Raw genomic sequence first — 20627 nt, 5'->3', positions numbered from 1 at the left:
ATACTTCCTGGAACTAACAATGTTATGTTTCATCCCGAAATATGTCCTTTCTTGCGTAGGTAAAAAGGCTTTTTAAATCTGTGTATTTCAAATTGTAAACTTCCCCAGCAGAAGTTTCTTTTTTTTTTTCTTTTAAAGATGTAAAAATGAATAAAAACCCCTAAATATAGTCTGGGTCAGCTTACTTCATACCCTAAGGGTGAAACCTAACCATTTTTCCCCCATTACTACAAATGCTAGTGGATTGTGGTGATTTTCTAGTTTGCAGATTGAATTTTCTTTTGCCAACTTCGTTTCGAATTTCGATACTGACAAATACTACAAATGGTAGTGATTTTGTAACTAGTATGTTGGCAGCTGAGACAAATATCGAGTTCCATGAAATTGAAATTGTACTAGATTTCTGAGCCTGTTACTGGGAGCTAGTGAAATTTGAACATACTAATAATTAATTAATATCAGTATTAATATTAATACATAATAGTTATTTTATGTGTTGTGTTGTGGTTATAATTCAAGACTATAGTCAGGTAAGTTTTCTAAGTTAGTACAATACTAATAATTTCATGTGGTCAAACAAAATACATTTTTAGGTTAGGTTTCGTGAGTCAATTGTTCAGTCAAACCAATGAATTTCGTATTGCCAGACAAAATACTTGACATGTTGATCCCTTCCTCTTATAGTTTGCCTAAGAAAACATATTACAAATTATTGAATTATTTAGAATAATCTTCCAACATAAAGTACGGTTAAATAAGTCATTTAGTACGAAGGACCATGTGATATCTGGTAACAGTTGGCAACATTGACAAGACGCCAATATTTGCTGTTTGGGAACTGTTCTTATGTGACCCTCACTATATGTAGATTTATGTAATACCAAGCCATAATATGTAATGTGGGGCAAATATGTAAAAATATGTAGTATCAAATTTTAATATATTAATGGTAATTACAAGATTCGCATAGTTTTGTTATTTATATACAGTTATGTGGAAAGGAATATAATATGCAATTACATAAAAATCTGGTCCCTACTTATCATATCACACTTGAACTTGATTGTGACACATGTACTGCTAATCAAAGGTATTAATTTAATACATATTTATTCCTGATGTTTCCTTACCTATTACTTACTTACTTACTTACTGGCTTTTAAGGAACCCGGAGGTTCATTGCTGCCCTCACATAAGCCCGCCATTGGTCCCTATCCTGAGCAAAATTAATCCAGTCTCTATCATCATATCCCACCTCCCTTAAATCCATTTTAATATTATCTTCCCATCTACGTCTCGGCCTCCCTAAAGGTCTTTTTCCCCTCCGGCCTCCCAACTAACACTCTATATGCATTTCTGGATTCGCCCATACGTGCTACATGCCCTGCCCATCAAACGTCTGGATTTAATGTTCCTAATTATGTCAGGTGAAGAATACAATGCGTGCAGTTCTGTGTTGTGTAACTTTCTCCATTCTCCTGTAACTTCATCCCTCTTAGCCTCAAATATTTTCCTAAGCACCTTATTCTCAAACACCCTTAACCTATGTTCCTCTCTCAAAGTGAGAGTCCAAGTTTCACAACCATACAGAACAACCGGTAATATAACTGTTTTATAAATTCTAACTTTCAGATTTTTCGACAGCAGACTGGATGATAAAAGTTTCTTAACCGAATAATAACAGGCATTTCCCATATTTATTCTGTGTTTAATTTCCTCCCGAGTGTCATTTATATTTGTTACTGTTGCTCCCAGATATTTGAACTTCTCCACCTCTTCAAAAGATAAAGCTCTCATTTTTATATTTCCATTTAGTACAATATTCTCGTCACGAGACATAATCATATACTTTGTCTTTTCGGGATTTACTTCCAAACCTATCTCTTTACGTGCTTCCAGTAAAATTCCCGTGTTTTCCCTAATCGTTTGTGGATTTTCTCCTAATATATTCACGTCATCTGCATAGACAAGCAGCTGATGTAACCCGTTCAATTCCAAACCCTCTCTGCTATCCTGGACTTTCCTAATGGCATACTCTAGAGCATACCTATTGGGTTACGGAAATGAAATTTACATATCTTTATCTGTCTATTATTTTAGAATGTCTAGCAGTAAGATGCACTCACCCGTAAATCTCCTACATATGTGTAAAGATAAATTAATTCCAGCAACTTTATCGTGAGTAGGGAACAATATAATGCTTACTTCGTTTCAGGTTGTATCCTGTAGATAAGACTCGAATAGACAGTATGAATCCAGAGCAGAGTGGGGAAATCAGCACTGAGGTCCTTAAACAGAACAAGAAGAATGATTGACAGAGGTGAAAGACACTCTAACATACAGCGAAATTGCAAAGCTTAAGTTATTATTATATAAACATTCCATCGTAAGTAAATTAAAATAAGAAAAACAGTTGTGAAAATATGGTGCAATATGAGCCTGTTTGGGTTGCATGTGTGAGTCGTCATTTTGTGTTCGAAAGTGTAATTAGATAATTGTGCTTTTTATTTGGTATAATGGACTCTATACGTTTTATCAATTTATTAAGGTTTTAAATGTCAACCTTTTTCACAAAGAAAGAGAAATTATTTATTACTTTCTTCAACAAATAAAATAAAACGAATATTTTCTAAGCTTTCTGTTGGGACATCTCTAGGGATTGAATTATGTATAGGAAAAAGGAAGATTCTTATTATGAATATACGATTACTACTGAAATCTTTATGTTTTATTTCAAAGTTTGAGTTTCAAATGTTTGGTTCTGGAAGAAAGAGAGAGAAATTTAAGTGGCATGATCTCTTAACAGACCCATGTGATATTACTCATACATATTTTTAAATTTCTCTGTGGCCATTAATTTTACTACTTTCAATTCATACGTCGTCTTCTCCCTCATATATTTTATGAAATTTCATTTTATTATTATTATTATTATTATTATTATTATTATTATTATTATTATTCTTTGAGCATTACATAAATTTTGCTTCTGTACCTCACTGCCATGTATATTTTCTTTATCTTTATATAACTGTAATCTGTTTTTTGAACATTGTTTAGGTAATAGTTGATTTTAAGAGTAGAAGTTTTCCTCGTAAAGGTTATAACTGGTGGGGGGGGATGTTGATGACCTAAAAATCTACTTAAAATGATCATTAAAATGCCCTTAAACTAATGGAAAAAATGACATAAAATTAAAAGAAAATGACATTTAAATATTATTCACCATACTTGCACCACAACTTCTTAAAACTCAATGACTGCCCTGCAAATCTCGGAGAGAGGAGGCAACTTCCTGGAATTTGGCTAAGATAAAGGAAAAGAACATGCAACAAAATTAAGGTCTTAAGGGAGAACTATAGATTTTAGTGAGGGTTTACAATGTATTTCAATCAGGGGTGGTCCATGACAGTGCCTTCATTCTCCGTCTCCTCCTCCTTGTGCACTTCACTTTTGTTACCAGATCTTTCAGATGAGGGAGTATGAATGACAAAACAAATTGTGGGCGCTGCGTGCATTCTTGCAATCTTTGTGTCAAAAATACTGTCTACTACAGGAGACATCCCTTCCGAACCATGTTGAGGACACAACGTCCTGTCCAGGACATGGTGAAAGTTTCTTCCCTTTCAAACAAATTCTAAAGACACCCTTGTACAGACAAAAGAACAGTAGCGGTCAAAGTCCTCACTTAAACTAAGCTGTTGTCTAACATGTTATATTACTTCCGTTGTGTGAAGTGAAGCCTTCAGTAGAATGATGGTTGGACTTTAGAGTCTGTTCCAAACTATATAAAACGCAAACTTCACTGTTATTCACTTATTCAGTAGGTAATTACTACTGACCTATTTGGTTATAAAATGATTTAATAGACCTATCGGTAAAGAAGAAAGTAAAATGCATTCCAAAATGATCTAGAAGTTCTTCAAAGTATTAAAAATGACCAAAAAATGCCGAAAAAAAAATATAAAAATGACCTATTATTTCTAAAGGTCAAAAAATACGATATAAGAAATTATTTTTTACGTTGATATTGACATAGAAAAGATTTCTTTATTAATAGGCATCGTCGTAATATGTTGTTGTTGTTTTCTAATGCCAGGCGTTTGACAATAAAGTCATTTGACCTCTTGCACTCCATTATTTTTCAAAGATATTATCATGACCAGCCACTGAAGCACAGATTTTGAGGTGTTCCGAATCCATTTCTTGGTTTGAGTTGCACAATGGACAGTTAGGGGACTGATATATTCCAATTCTATGCAGGTGTTTGGCCAAACAATCATGGCCTGTTGCCAATCTAAATGAAAAATAAGAAGATGACTTTTCATCAACATCCGCCCCCTAGTTATAGCATTAGTCTTAAAAACGTTAATTTTCATACCATTATCTTTAGACCACTTTGAAATTGCGCTTTTTAACTGAAGAACCTTGTGATAATGTACATGTACACATCCGTCTTAATTGTAATATGATTAAAAAAGGTAATTATTGTTGATATTTGCGTGATCATTGAAATAAATAATACTGCTGGAGAGAGGGCTAGATGTAACTTCTGTTGCGGAAACTGCAATCGAAAACAGATGTGGTGAATATGGCAACCACATTGTTAGATATGTACTTTATAGTCGTCTATGTGCATGATTTCATTCAGATATTCAAATGGACTTCTCGGTAGATCATCCAAAAGAATAATATTTCTCGTCTGGCAACATAGAATCTTCAGTTGATGAGAAAGGTAATGATAAAGACGATAATTCTGATTTATCTTTATAAACACAAATATCTTAAATGTCATAAAAACATAGAATATTTATCTAAGTTACATAATGTTGAAACTATAACTGAGTAAATGAAATATACAAGTAGTCTGCAGTGTTATTTATTGTCAGTTATTTTAGTGTACAGAACAGTAATGTAGTGGCGTACATATTGATATTTGTTCATATTAGTATTAACAGTCAGGTAAACTAAAGATTAAGGCACAGATGATTGTAAAGTTGACAGTAACTGTTGTAACGGAAACTCATTTTAACATACCAGCATATTAAATCGTAGGTAACTTATATTCCAGAAACTGAATTCTTGATCATCATCTACCCCAAGAGCCCAACATCATGAGACATGCGAAATTGATAATTCCATCTATATTGTGTTCCATAATGTCTGACACAAAGTAAACATTGCCAGCAGAGATAGGGAGAAAGACAATTGCCACTCAACCAATGTCAGAGGTCACATTCCAGACTAAAGGCTGGTCCACAATAAACCAGAAACGAGAATTGGAAACAGAGGACGTGAAAGTGAAGATTTTTGATTCACAATAAACCAAGAACAGAAACATTTATGCATATTGATATGTATGTTAATAACAATATGTAAAGTCGATATTACGCATTCTGATATTATATGTTTATAACCACGGCCGACTTGATGCTCGCTTCGCTTCTCCTTTACCGGCCTTGGCAATTCATCTTAATCCCTATGTTAAAGCTGTAATCGAGAATATATGAAATTCCCGCAAGATGGCACTGACTGCCAAGGATTGCTGAGGAATGTGTGTATGGTTTATTGTACAATTATATTTAGTAATATTGTGCTTCTTTCTACTGGTATATGAGTTTGTGATGTGATTCAAAATGACGTATTGTTGTGTACCATTGTGTACTTCGAATAGAAAAAAGAGTGGAGGAACCATATCATTCCACGAATTTCCGAGTGATAGGGAAAGATGCGAAAAATGGCTTAAAGTGATTTCACGCCAAGACTTTGTTCCAAAAGCAACTCCCCATCTTCAGTCGTTTGTTGTTTACATTTCAGAGAAGAAGATTATTCTAATAATGGGAAATTTAGACGATTAAAACCAAATGCTGTGGCAACAATATTCCCTCATTATCCTAGGTAGAAAGTGACATATCAAAAGACCATGACGAACAGTTATTAAAACTGATCTCCCTCCACCCAAGAAACGCAAATCTTTTAGTAATATTGGTTTTTCACTATTTGAACAAGATATTCCGAGTGGCTCAGCTTCAGTTAATGACATTCCCTTCTTGCCAGTTGAAAATGACCATAAAGGGACGCAAACAGATGCTGTCAACATTGCTGAGCTAAAAAGAAATATTAACAGATTGCACATGAAAATTACACGACTTAATCAGGTGTTACAAGAGAAGCAAAATGAGATAACAAAAACAACTGGAAAACTCCAACCAATTGAAAGAGATCTGTTACATAAAGAACTGGAAAATGTAAAGAAAGAGGCTGATGAAGGCAGTATTCATGCAAAATTTATTCTAGATCAGCTGCTTAATCATAGAAAGAGAATACCAAACAAGAATATATTAGAAAATTTGTGTTCGGAAATTGAGCCGTTACTGTGTAGATGCCCTCTCTTGCAATGCCAATTTGAGATGAAGATGGCCAAAAACGACTTGCTAATATCATTACTGTGAAATTTGTTAGGCCACTTCTAGATAACATTGCAGCAGCTTTAACTGAAAAGCTTGTTCCTTCGAAGAATGCGGCTTATAATCCACTGAGTCGCAAAATCTTTAAACTATGATTCTTGACTCTGAAATTACCCAACTGATTACTTTGAAACATCGCAGTTTAGCCTAGGGGTACTACTCAGCGAATGAACTACAAAATTACGCCTCTGTCATCATGTTACTTAAACTGAACAGGTTACTATGTAGTTATCTTCCCTGCTTTTAAACTTGCGCTTTTACCATAATTAACAGAACTAAACATAATAATACTTATTATTTTCAAATTTGTTATTTATAAGTGTTATTATTACTCTTTAATCATTTATTTTAATTCATATTGAGTATTTCTTCTGTGGGCACCAATCCTTGGCAGACAGCGCCTTGTGGTGGAATTGAGGAATTAACCAATTTCAGAATAAGATTACTATTGTCAAGGTCGTATACAGAAAAACGAAGGGTGCATCAAGTCAGCCGTGGTATAACTGACCAACTTCAGAATTTATGACACAGAAAATTTAAGAATTCAATTCAGGTGATAATCTGGTCACATATACACGTAGCGTATATTGAAAGTGATTCTAATGAATTTCTGAGTTAGTTAGAAATGATGCATGAAGAAGAAATTGCGTCATGGCTTCCTTGCTACAAAATATACGACGATCAAATAGCTTTATTATGGCAACAATGAATCTATACTAAAAGCCAGGTTATGAACCGACTAAACCGGAAGCAACATTGTGTTGCTCTCTTTCTGAGCTCTGTTGCCACATAGTGGTGCGAGATTCAAGGCGTGTTCAGCGTTTGTCACCGATATGTTTAAAATAACTACTGTATATAGTTCTCGATAACACTATCAACAATATTAGTAATTAAAATTACTGTTTTTAAGAAAGCACGAGCTAATGACGCTGGTACGAAATGCGACATGTAATGCGCGTGGTACTGCAAATGAACTGGGAAGTTTGGCTACACTGTCTCCGTGATTCCGTTGCCAGATTTTCGTTAGTAGACGACATTTTCACGCGAGGTCCAATGAAAAGATCCGTTCTCCTTTTCCCCTCCAACCCCCCCACACTCACAGGCTACCCCTCTAACCCGCACTTTCCTCTCGCCCTCCCAACTACTTCCTGTTTAGTTGGTTCATAACCTGGCTTTTAGTATAGCAGGCTGTGAGAAACAAGAACAGCAAAGTTGAAACTTGGGCAACCTCATGTTCCTGGGTTCCGGCAAGTTCTCGTTAATTGTGAATGCTTACATTTAAATTTACACATTTTAACAATTTTTCCGTTCTTGTTCTCGTTCTGGTTTTCGTTTCCGGTTTACTGTGAACCAGCCTTTACCTTGAAGCTGTGAGGAGATAGCCCAACTTGAAGATAAGTATAGGATGTGATCTCTGCCATTGATTGAGTAGCAATTATCTTTCTCCCTTCCTCTGCCAGCAATGTTCACTTTGTCAGACATCATGGCACGCAATATAGTTGCCAGTGAACTGCCTTCTTAGATTCAGGGAGAAAGTAAGCTAAATATATCCGGTCATGTTTGTTACTTACATTATATTATTGTAATTTTTTTTTTACTCCATGGCTGTACTACCAACGAAAACAATGTATTAACTTAACAGACTCGCTAAGAAATCGAACATGTAAATATAAAAGTGTCAAATAATGGCCTACTTTTGCAAGAAAACTAGATAAAATATTTTTGAATTGAAATAATGCTGTAACTTAAATATAAATTTGAGTGGAAAATAAACATCAGCAAATGTCAACTAAATATGTTGAGCAGAATCAAATATTCAATATTAATATTTCTGTTTTTTATTTACTAAAGTCCCCATTAAATGATAAAAATATATTGGAATATAAAACTATAGATACTGGGATTTCTAATGAAGACCAGTGTACTACTTGCGTTTATATTTGATGCTTTTTTGTCATAAAGTTTCATAATTAATAATGCATAATTTATAGTTAAATGCATTGCTTCTTTAAGCAGATGTACTCAGTGTGATGCCGATACACTCATATGATGACTCACTCATGTTCCCAAAATCAGTGGCGGCTCTTCTGAGTGAGGGGTATGATGTTATGTACATAACAAAGGAAATTTAGTTTTTATAAAGATAGAACAAATATTTACTGAATATTCATCGACAGTTTTATTTTACACCTAAATAATAATACTGTAATAATTATGTCTATAATATACTATACTTACACGAAAAAATTAAAATATTTACATGCTATATATACCGGTATATATTCATATATGAACCTACTTTTCACTAGTAAGCTGTGTATTTCAGTGTTTGAAATATAAAATATTTTGAATTACTAATAAATAGATTTGTCGTGATTTTTATAATCATAAACTTGATAGGTTATGGTTTTAGTACAACCATAAAAATAATTCAGAAATTAACTTCGCTGAAGCCACATTTTGAATCTAGCTATTGCAATTACAATGAGCCAGAATTGCTTTTCCTGAGTATGTATATGCTTTGGCATCGATTATTTAATGCATAAATATATGTTAAGCTTAAAAAAACTGATAGAACCCTCTTCTCTATACAAGCCGCCACTGCATTGTAGTATTATGTTGAATTTGACATGTTTTCTCTTTTGCATTTGTCTGTAGTTATGAAGTTTGCAAATGTGAAGGTGATAATGACGCTTGTTAATTAATTCTGCACTATTCTTTACTATGTGATGCATAAATATTGTTTGCAATATTGTAAATTTTAACTTGTTATATAGGTGGAAGAAGTTAATGGTGTTAATGCATTTATTTATGCTAGTTTTAGGAAATAGCAGAAATAGCACATTTAGTGTTCCTCTTTCAATGTCAATTTTTTACAGCGGGGCTCAACATATCTGCTATAAATCCTGATGTCAGTTTTAAAATATATGTGACGTCACTGCCTAATTTTAATATATTGTGTGAAAATGTTATGGAAAAAACAGTATTTTTCGGATCATAACATGATCCAGACCTTAAAGATTCATCTTGATTTTAAAATGATATTTTAATTATTTTATTTTATTTTTTCCCCAGTTTTATCAGCTGATTTTGTTGCATTTGTCATTCATGACTCATTTTTTCAGCTTGTGATGGTCTGAACTATTGCTGCCCTATTACATTTTGAGATTACTTATACCCTGAAATGTGCTAACGTAGTAGGAATAGAACAGTGCTATGTTACACTATATAAAGTAAACCATACTTCACAGGAGCAGATCCGCCCTCTTGAATAGACTCGAGACAAATGACTTAATCCCCACTCCAGCCTGACTGGTAGAAGCACTTGTTTCTGTGCATTTTGAAACATTTGTTGCCTGACTACCATATAATCAAAAGATATTGTCATGGTCAGCCACTGAAGCATAGATTTTGAGGTGTTCCGAATCCATTTCTTGATTTGAATTGCACAATGGGCAGTTAGGGGACTGATATATACGAAATGTAATGTGTTGCAATGCTGTAACACTCCTTGAGGTCATTACTCCACAGTGGGGGTGAGTATAACTGCAATCATCGACTCTGCAAGACTTCCGAGAGGAGAATGTAAACAAAAACGTCTCATCAGATATGTTTCGATCAAATGACTGTAGATGAAAAGATAAAGTATTGAATCAATTAATTACGCAAATTGTTTGGTTTTTAACATTCTTTATTACACTATAACCACTTTAACTCTAAATTTAACACCATAAAACTTGTATGACTTGAGGCTTTCCCTGCGTTTGATATAGAATAACTCTTCTCGGGTTCTCAGCCAGGTGAGTTGGAGATTAGATTCCAAGCTTTCAACGGCTAGCTCTGCCATCTTCTTCATCCCTGAAGAAGCTGTCGAAAGCTTGGAATCTAATCTCCAACTCACTTGGCTGAGAACCTGAGAAGAGTTATTCTATACCATGAAACCTATTTAACATTTACAGTATCTGTTGATTTCTTTGATTTTTATGTAATTACAAAATAGTGAAGAATGTAGGCTACATTCTCATAAAACATTAAAGATTAATTTATAGGTACAGTTGATGTAAACTCAAAATAACATTATTACGAATACACATTCTGTAACTATCTAAGTTATTATCTTTGAAGAAATTAAAAATAAATTAATTTATAAAAGAAAGTAAGTTTACAGTACTGTTAAATAATGTGTTAAGTGTTACGAATGTACAGTAATTTGATCGAAATGTATCTAATGAGACGTTTTTGTTTACATTCTTCTCTTGCAAGTCTTGCGAAGTGGATGATTGCAGTTACTCTCACCCCCATGCAGAGCATTGATTTAAAGGAGCGTTGCAGCATTCGAACACATTACATTTCGTATTCTCAAAACTATTGAACTTACCAAAGAACTTATTTGACAAAACTTGTTCACATTGACTTGATCTATTACATCTGTGAATTAATGTAATAGGTTCTCTTCCACTCTGTATATTGCAATATGATAGCATAAATATCTAAGAAAAGTAACATAAGCATCTTGTTTTGTAATGTGATTTAAATTCTACAGTTACAACTTATTTTTTAAATGCTAAGAATAAACTTAGCTCTGTTTCAAAGGTTGTATTTTGTTTTATTTGCGAAAATCAGAAGATGTGATGCACATAAGATTTGTTGGGCCCTGTGTTGTGTATCTCGTAATTGTATCACACAAAACAGGGATTTAAAGGTTAAAGCTTAGGTATAATGATATTACTCATCGAATTATATAATGGTACTTCTATTTAAGCTTTAATAATAGGAAGTAGGATTTCCACAGCAATGTTATAAATGTAAAAAGTATTAAATCATTCAGTGTTAGTAGGCCTATTCAGAACAAAATGTTGCTTCCATAATTAAAAAATTTAAGGAGAGTTTTATTTTGTTTGTTTGATTATATACATACATAATGCGAAGTGACTATTGACATTGGTTTGCATATTAAAAACTTAATATACATACAGCTGTTTCCCCTTTATCACAATACCTACATCACACCCCTAAAATAATACTGTCGTAACTCCCAAAAAGTTAATTTTGAATTACAGGCAGTTTTGTGATCCATATTTATTCCTCTATCAAACAGTAGAACTGTCATATCTCTGAAGGTGGATCTACATGGTTCAACTTTTTTTTCAAGAATGAAGGAAACACATTCAATTGTGCATGCTTTTTTCTACTAAAATTGAGAGTGCATGCGACAATTTAAAGCTATCCATTGCTGGTGAGTATCTTGTGCATATTTCGTTCAACAGTAACATGTAATGAGCATACGATGAAAGAGTAATGGAACGGAGAAAAATTCTCTGCGGCACCGGGATTTGAACCCGGGTTTTCAGCTCTACGTGCTGATGCTTTATCCACTAAGCCACACCGGATACCCATCCCAGTGTCGGACAGAATCGTCTCAGTTTAAGTTCCAACTCTTGGGTTCCCTCTAGTGGCCGCCCTCTGCACTACGTCATAGATGTCTATGAACGTAGGACTGAAGTCCACACATGTGCTGAGGTGCACTCGTTCTGAGTGACTAGTTGGCCGGGATCCGACGGAATAAGCGCTGTCTTAAATAACGAAGTGATTTACGCATATCATATATATTTTAATGTACCGAAGTACATATGATATTTCCACCGACACCGGGATGGGTATCTGGTGTGGCTTAGTGGATAAAGCATCAGCACATAGAGCTGAAAACCCAGGTTCAAATCCCGGTGCTGCAGAGAATTTTTCTCCATTCCATTACTCTTTCATCGTATGATGACGCAGAATATCTGCATGGAAATATCATATGTACTTCAGTACATTAAAATATGTATGTAGTGAGCAGCTGATTGTTTTAGGTGGCCGTGAATAAACTGAAAATTCTTTTGTTTGGTGATGGTGGACCTTTTAAGCTGAGAATGGTGGCAAGTATGATTAGCTTTATCGAAGATTATCGCAAATACGAGTGCCTATAGAGTGTTCAACCACAATTTTGCGAATCAAGTAGGCCTAAGTATTGGATATTTTATATTAACTCATATTTATATACACAGTGAAGATGACGCTCAACATGGTAGACATAAAATCTGTATGCATTTTAATTGAACATTCGTTTTCAACTTGATTCTTTCAATATTCTCCCCAGATTGCATGCGTAAACATTTGGAAAATTGAACCTTGTAGATGCACCTTAAGTTCAAGTGAGGGATTCATACTGATGCTGAGTAATCCTGAGTTTTCATATGACTTTGAAATGTTTATCCTGCATTTACTCAAAATTAACTTTTGGTAGTTATGACAGTATTATTTAAAGGTGTGATATGGTACATTGAATGTGTGTGTGCGTGCATGCATGCACGTACGCACACACGCGTTTTTTTTTTATAGAAGTCATAACTTAACAGTGTTTTACTCAATAAAAATAATAGGTTTACAGATAAGTAGAATAATTATTGGAACAGAATATTCTGAAACCTATAAACTAACATAATAACTAAAATATAACACACACTATAAATACACTGTGTTCTGGTTGGACGGATCGAGAAATAAGTGATAATTTCAAGTGTAAATAATGGCTTATTAACATACCTTTTTACATCAATTGATGTAAACACAGAATTTCGGAGAATGCTCAGTGCAACTCGATGTGTGCACCTTGAATTGCTCTGCAGACATCTAAACAACAGTATTAAACCTCCCGCCAAGTGTTCTGTAGCATTTGTGGAGTCACTAGCACAGCTGAATTTGTGATGTGTTTCCTCAGTTCCTCCAAAGTGTTAGTTCTGCTTTTTTGGTACACAACATCCTTCACAAAGCCCCAGAAAAAAAAGTCCAAGGGGCCAGATTAGGTGACCTGGTTGATCAGGCAAGGGGTCCTCGTCTTCCGATTCACCTATCGGGGAATTTTTAATCCAAGAACTCACACACCCGTTGATGATAATGGAATGGCGTCCCATTCTGCTGAAAAACCGATCTTGGGGGAAGTTGGTCAACAACAAACTTCCGCAACATGTCCAGATACACATTTCCTGTGACTGTAATCTCTACGAAGAAGAATGGTTCAATGACTCGTGTAACAGATTTTTCTTCTGCAAATCATAGGACGCACTGAACTTTCTGTTGTGGTGTCCACATGGTGTTTACCATAGCGTGTTCTCCTACAAAATGGCGCTAGGCTTTTTTTAATGCCCTAGCAACAAACAAACGAAAGTTACACATGCAGCTCTTTTCAGACTTTGTTTCATAAACTTGGACAGTTTCTCTATCTTGTCAGATGTAAATCATAACTATATCTTTATCTGATTTTAAGTGGTGAGCATTTGTTACTCGATCCCTCTAAGCGGGACACGGTGTATTCTGAAGTCTGTCCAACGAAAGAATGAATTGATGTAAACTATGCACATGGCCTTGTTATCTTTGAATAATTGGCAATGACTTTTTTCTTCGTTGTCATGTGAACAGATGTTTTGGTGTTCTGTAGTTTACATTTACTTTATTCTTTTGCTGGATGGAGTATAGAATAGTTTTAAACACCTTAATGAAAAACACACAACTTCTGGATTAAAAATTTTTAATTTTCAGTAGTTATATTTTGTTATAGCTCATACTTTCTTCTTCAGTACAATAAAACAATTTTAGTCGTCTAGAATGTTTCCTGAGTTCTGTTCTGAAACATATTCGGATATTGGGCTTGGGAACTTAAATATTTCAGCTCATTTTCATCTTCTGTAAGCTAGTTGGTTGCTTCATAACACTTGTATCTTTGAAATTGCTATATTAGTGTTTGAAAATGTAGAAGTATCTCAGTACTAATTTTATGAAAATAAATTTGAATTTCCTATTAAAATTATAACAAATTATACATATTATTTTGATTGAGATAATGGGTTTAACACTTTGAATCCCTGTTTCATGTTACATTAGTAATGTGTGAAGTCTGGAACTTCAGGCGCTAAAAGTTAAGAATGACACTGAATGTAGATAATGTGGTGTCCGTGAGGAGGATTTTTAAGCCTAGTTCACAAGAGTCTGATATGTAATAATAGACAACAGAGTCACAAAGACTGGACAGTGGATCTTGTAAACCGTGCGCTAATTTGTAAGTAGTGATTGAAAGGATTAAAGACATTTAACGGTATCAAAGGGAAAATACTGAATGACAAGAGTGACATAATGTCATCTAAAAGGAATGAGGACATGGCTTCCATATTTATAAACTATAGCGAGTAACATTATTAACTTTCAGTGCCTAAAGTTCCGGGCTCTGGTAATGTGTCACACTTAAGCAAAAAAGGAAATCTGAATCCTACAAAGGAATTTTAATTTCATCGAATATTCTGTGACCTATAAATATATGTTTTCTTACGTATTCTGGAAATAATGTTATATTGTGTTTGTTTTATATTTATATATTAATTATATCACATAAACATAACTGAAACACAACTAAGTCGAAGTAAATGTGAAAGATATTTGTATTGTAATTACTTGTTTTGATTTTTATTACTTCAGTTGGTGCTGGTTAGGCCTACAATTTCAAGAACTGTTACAGTAGGATTTTGTAACGGAATGCAGATAGCTTTCAAAATTGTATTAGTGCTCAAAGTTCCTATAATCAACTATTATTAAACTGTATAATTACCAAAATGTATGGCTGTTTGTATGGCTCAGTTAATAAAGTGCCTTCCAATTTCAGACGACTGGTTTTATTTCTATTAAGGCATTTATACCATATTTCTTCTAGAAAAATCCAGTTGAACATACACGTTATTTTTATTTTAACATTAAAATATTTCTGTTTTAATTGTAGTTTATAACTCTGAGCCATAAAAACACCATAAAACAGGTTCTCAGATTAGTGTTTTTCAAGAATTATCTAATTTTCATGTTATTGTGTACCATGTCATGCAATAATAAGTTGTGTAAGTTACTCGTATTTGTATTAATTTCACATGACACTAAACACTGATTCTGTAATGAAAACAGAAATGTGTAGTTATTCCATCCTTTAATACAAAAATAAGTGCCTAATAAATGTATGGCGAAAGTAATATCAGTTTCGTAAGAAAAAAGATTAAATGAAATAAAAGATATACAATTTTATTTTAAATTAAATACTGAATTACATTTTAGATACACTCTGTTTGAAGCATGGTTAAGATCTCTTTGCATTTTCTCCCTATTAATAGTATGTTATGTAATGAGCCTATAATGATAGTAATTAAGACGCGAGTATGTTTGTTTATGAAACGAGCGCGAGCATCTTAATTACCATTATAGGAAAGTTTCATACGACTTTTTATGCTCGACCGTATTTCTAACTTGACATTATTCAGAAGTATTCATTTTATTTGTATCTGACAGAAGATCTGAAGTGATCTTGTTCATAGCTCGTTAATTGTGAGTTGTGCGCAGACGCGAAAGTATTGATTTTTTCCGAGGAACAATAATGTCATTGACCTTGATGTAATTTAGAGAATGACATGAACTAATTTTGATATAACCTGGAAATTGATTTAGAATTGAAAAACGAGATGACAAATTGAATTTATTTGAATATTATTTACAATTAACGCTAATTATTGTAGTAACAGAACGTAACCTTCTGCGACAGTATTGGATTTCCAGCCTCCGTGACGTTTCCCTAGTTGTCTTTTGATTGCATATCCGAGAATAATCGAAAACCTGAACTTTAATGGATAGGTGTACTTTATTGACATGCATTAAAGGACTGCTACCAGGTGTATAATTACTACATTTTGGCATGGTTGAGCATAAAATAAATAAACATACAAATACTCCGAAGTCGTGTATTGTTAAAGTGTTGGGAGTCATTAATGTCTAAACAAATTTTGAAGGAATTTATGTAAATGTGATGTATATAATTTAAATCTTTCTTGTGGTAATCTCATTGTAATCCAACTCTGATAAGAAAAATTTATATTTGTTTTGGTTCATGTGTGTGCATTATCATAGACATCAATTTCCTGTGCCTATTAGAAACAGAATTTCTTTCGAAAAAATTTCAATTTTCTTATGACATTAGTTGCAATATTATGTTCAGTGTTATCAAATATAGAAAGATTTAATAAAAAATCTCGTCTGAGGCAGATATGAAAGAAATCAAGGTACACATTCCATCCCTTTCTAACTCAATTATTTCCTTTAAAATCAAACCTACTGCTTTTCTTGCAACTCGATTTCGATATTTGCACATGTCCCTTGTTAGCTGTTGATTATTTATCGACCTCTGATTCAAGAGATTTAAGGTATTACCGCAGTCTAGTATATACAGTCACGAAGCTTGAGTTGTTGAGGGTACTAGGAACAATAGACTGTGCCGGTACTATTTCGCATTGTCTGTGATGAGGCGATAGTAGCGATCCTAGTGGTTAGCAACTATCTATGGATGCATATTTCTTACGTACTGAGTTTCGTGACTGTATATACTAGACTGTGGTATTACTGTTTAATACATTTGATATTTATTACCTAATAATATCACAGAAAGAAAATCTGTTTCTAATAATCAGAGACCATTTCATTCTCCCTTGTAGACATTAGTTGTGTGTCCATAATAATGTTTGAATTTCTTCTTCAGGAAAAATTTTGTGATGTCTATAACGAGTATTGTACTATTGATAGGGGTGTGATTTTATGGTGGTTATTTTACCCTGATTTCGGTGATTAAAATGGTTTCATTTCAGTGAATATTCCATAAAAAAACAAGTAAGTTCGTACATACTTCGTACCCTAAAGAAACTTAAAAAATAATAAAATAACTTTATTTAAAAATTATTATTGAAACAGTCCCTTTGAATCTGACAGATAATTGTCTGCATCATTAACTAAATTTAAAATTTAATTTAATTCGGCTGTGAGGGGTGACAGCACTGCCTTCTTGACCTCACGAAGCCAGTTGTTGCGGGAAAGAGAAATAACCGTTGTCTGCTTGTGCTGCTCTCTGGAAGTAGTCCCTGAAACTTTGTGTATGTCATTGCCAGATGCCGCATGCATTTATGCTGAACGATCATATATGTAGAAATGTTCATGTATATTTTATAACAAAGAAAATTTTCATGTTTTGTTTGGTAGAAAGAGTTATTTTTCATGTGAATTCTCCATAAAATCTACTTTTTTTTTTTTACTGTAGTTATTATGCATTTCCCATGTCGCTTATGTCATTAATACCAAAAAAATCACATCCCTAACTATTGAACAAGAGCTAGCCAGAAGTGATGGATTGTTGATTAATCCCCCCAGTACCTTTTGTCTTTGCGTCATCTTCATGGAATTGGCCTCAGTAGTGTAGTCAGTATAGTGCTGGCCTTCTATGCTTGAGGTTGCAGGATCGATCCCGGCCCAGGTTGATGGCATTTAAGCGTGTTTAAATGCGACAGGCTCATGTCAGTATATTTACTGGCATGTAAAATAACTCCTGCAGGACAAAATTCCGACACACCAGTGACTCTGATATAACCTCTGCAGTTACGAGCGTCGTTAAATAAACCAATAAACCATAATTTAAATTTTCATCTTCATGAGCTCTATATCCAGGAAGGATCAATCTTCCCATCTCTCTGTTTCCCCTGCATGTTCCAGGTTGTGTCTATTCAGATCTTATGATTCCAATGAGGACTATATGGCGTAGTCCTGCCTCAGCAACATAATTGTAAATAATCCTGTGCATGTGACTCATGTTTAATGCAAGAAATTGCGGTGTGACATTAAGTGTGAAAGTAAATGGTTCTGGATGAAATATTTTGGCAAAGAAAAGGAGAGTGCATAATGTAGAGAGAGAACAGTTATATATCCATCTGCCATTTCTGGCTAACCTTGATGTAAATGTATTTCTTAGTTAAGCTTACTTCGTAGTTACTTAAAATATGGAAAAGTTATTGAAAAATATAAAGGAATAATGAATTTAATTTCTTCTATTTCAGTAGAGTTAAGATTGGAATGATGATTACAAAATTTTAACAATTCAATTGATGTAATGGTACTGTCTCCAGTGGGCAGGAAAAAGGGCTTCAGTCATTACTTTTTGTGATATAAAATTTTAATTTTATATTCCTTCCTAAAACCAGTGACCTCAACAATAAAGAATATCATGGAATAGTCGAAACATCTCACTTCGGATTTACAACAGTTATTTAAATGCGTGAAAGTACCTCCTGTAAATTTTGCGTAGAGTGACATAAGCCCTTTTATCTGCCCACCAGAGAAATGTCAGCCAGGAGAAAAATCTGAGAAGGAATGTGAACTGTGTGACATCATGAGATGATACTACTAATTGTAAAAACATTTGCTTCCATAATTACTGTTTTATATCTGCCATTCCTAAATGGAAGGAGGTGCAAATTATTTGAAAATGGCCTAGGTTCTAAAGGAATACGACTATTTAATTCGTGAAATTAAGACCCGTAACACACTACAGCAAGAAATATGTAATGTGTTTGTCGAGCTATAGAAAATGTTTTTCTTTAGCATGGAGTAACACACGAAATAAGGCATAGCTGATATTGGTCGGCTGTATTTCTTGCTACCACAGGTAGCCTATCCGAATTATAGCATATAAAATGTATATTAGATTAATAAAATTTTATAGAAAGTCAGCTGATCAAATTTATGTAACTTTTTAACTGTCAAACTGCCTTCAATATCATGTAATAAAATTCGTGTTTTAATTATCTATACAGAGATGGCTTCAGTGTGTAGGAACATATTTCCCACTGTAGTGTGAAGACCAAAGCAATGAAGCATTGCTAACTGTTTCCAAACATATTACATAGTTCATAGTTCTCGGCATAGTGTATTACAAGCTAACTCAAAAGTTTTGTGTAAAAGTTAGAAGATTATCGTGATTAATACATAATAGACTTTTCACGGGTTTAAAATTAATTACTGTAAATAAATTATTAACATTGCTTTATGATCAGAACTTGTAATCAAGTTATTTACTTCATTCCAGTTTTCTTTAGAGAGTTATGGATATTGAACATGAATTAAGATTCATTGACATCAATTTAAATTTCTTAAAATTGTTGTTGGTCCAATGCTTAGACACTTAACAATGAAGTCATTTGCCGTAAATTTCTTGAAGTAGAAATTGCACTGTTAATGTATGTTTTCGTTTAGTACACACAGTGGTCGAATTGGAAATATATCATTGACAGTATGCACAGACTTGTCTCGTAATACAACTATTGTATTTTGGGGATCTCTTAAATAAGACATTGCTCCCATACGCTAACTAAATAACGTACTATATAAGACATCACACACTACTGCTGGAATGTCTAAGAGAAGGTACAGAGTATGACAACACTGTTAGTTAGTGTAATTAATTGTGTGATGAGCTTCATTAAATAACAGCTCATTTTAAATTTTTACTGCCGGTATGTTTTTTTAAATCTATATTACTTCCGGTATGCCATACCGGCTCAATTTGACCACTGAGTAATTGTTGTCATATTATCTTGTAACAGCCACGACTTGCCATTGAAAATATTGAACCTTTTCAAATTGCAGATTTGAATATGATTTTCAAGTCACCAACAAATGTAACAAAATGTTAAAAAAATTGCCTCAATTTAAATTTATTAAAATTATCTCTTACGATCACTTATCTGTTGTATTTATAACATCTTTCATTTCTCAACATTGAAGTCAGTCTATTGGCCATTGTCATTTGTCTATCATTTTAATTTTAATAAAAAAAATAGTCTATAATAGAACCAATTATTTGAGTGAATAAATACTAGGAATTTAAATCTGAAATTTATTGCACTAAATCTTTAACCTTTCGGGAGAGGAGGGAGGAAACCATTAAATCTGGAAATCTGTATTGTTTGCTCAATTCATAACATGTGGAATGATGTAATCATTGTTATTAAATCTGCATTTTGAAAAGTATCATGCATCTATATACTTTAATGAACATGTTATATCAGTATTTTGAATTAGATTATCTTCTTCCACCTAACCTATGATTGTTAAAAGTAAATTATGAAATTGATCGTTAATTTAAAGTTTTAAAATGTTTGGTTAGAGAACTTGATATAGCATTTTAATCTTGTTGTGTTATGAGAAGTACTGTATGAGATAATGTTATCACATGTAATAAAACTACTGATAAGGCCTATACCTTGATGTTGAGATGTG

At 33.5% G+C, this 20627-nt stretch overlaps 1 protein-coding gene across 1 annotated transcript in view; it reads left to right on the top strand.

The window, feature by feature from the left end:
- Nucleotides 1-20607, top strand: part of LOC138692896 (lipid scramblase CLPTM1L) — a 50744-nt gene extending 30137 nt beyond the window's left edge. Inside the window, exon 11 of the mRNA XM_069816223.1 lies at nucleotides 2216-20607. Within this exon, the coding sequence (XP_069672324.1) occupies nucleotides 2216-2315 (100 nt within the window). The 3' untranslated portion in view covers nucleotides 2316-20607. The remainder of the gene's footprint in view (nucleotides 1-2215) is intronic.
- Nucleotides 20608-20627: the final 20 nt, after the last annotated feature.

This window comes from Periplaneta americana, chromosome 2 (assembly GCF_040183065.1).
Source record: "Periplaneta americana isolate PAMFEO1 chromosome 2, P.americana_PAMFEO1_priV1, whole genome shotgun sequence".
Taxonomy (NCBI): Eukaryota; Metazoa; Arthropoda; class Insecta; order Blattodea; family Blattidae; genus Periplaneta; species Periplaneta americana.
This window is presented reverse-complemented; position numbering and strand designations above follow the sequence as displayed.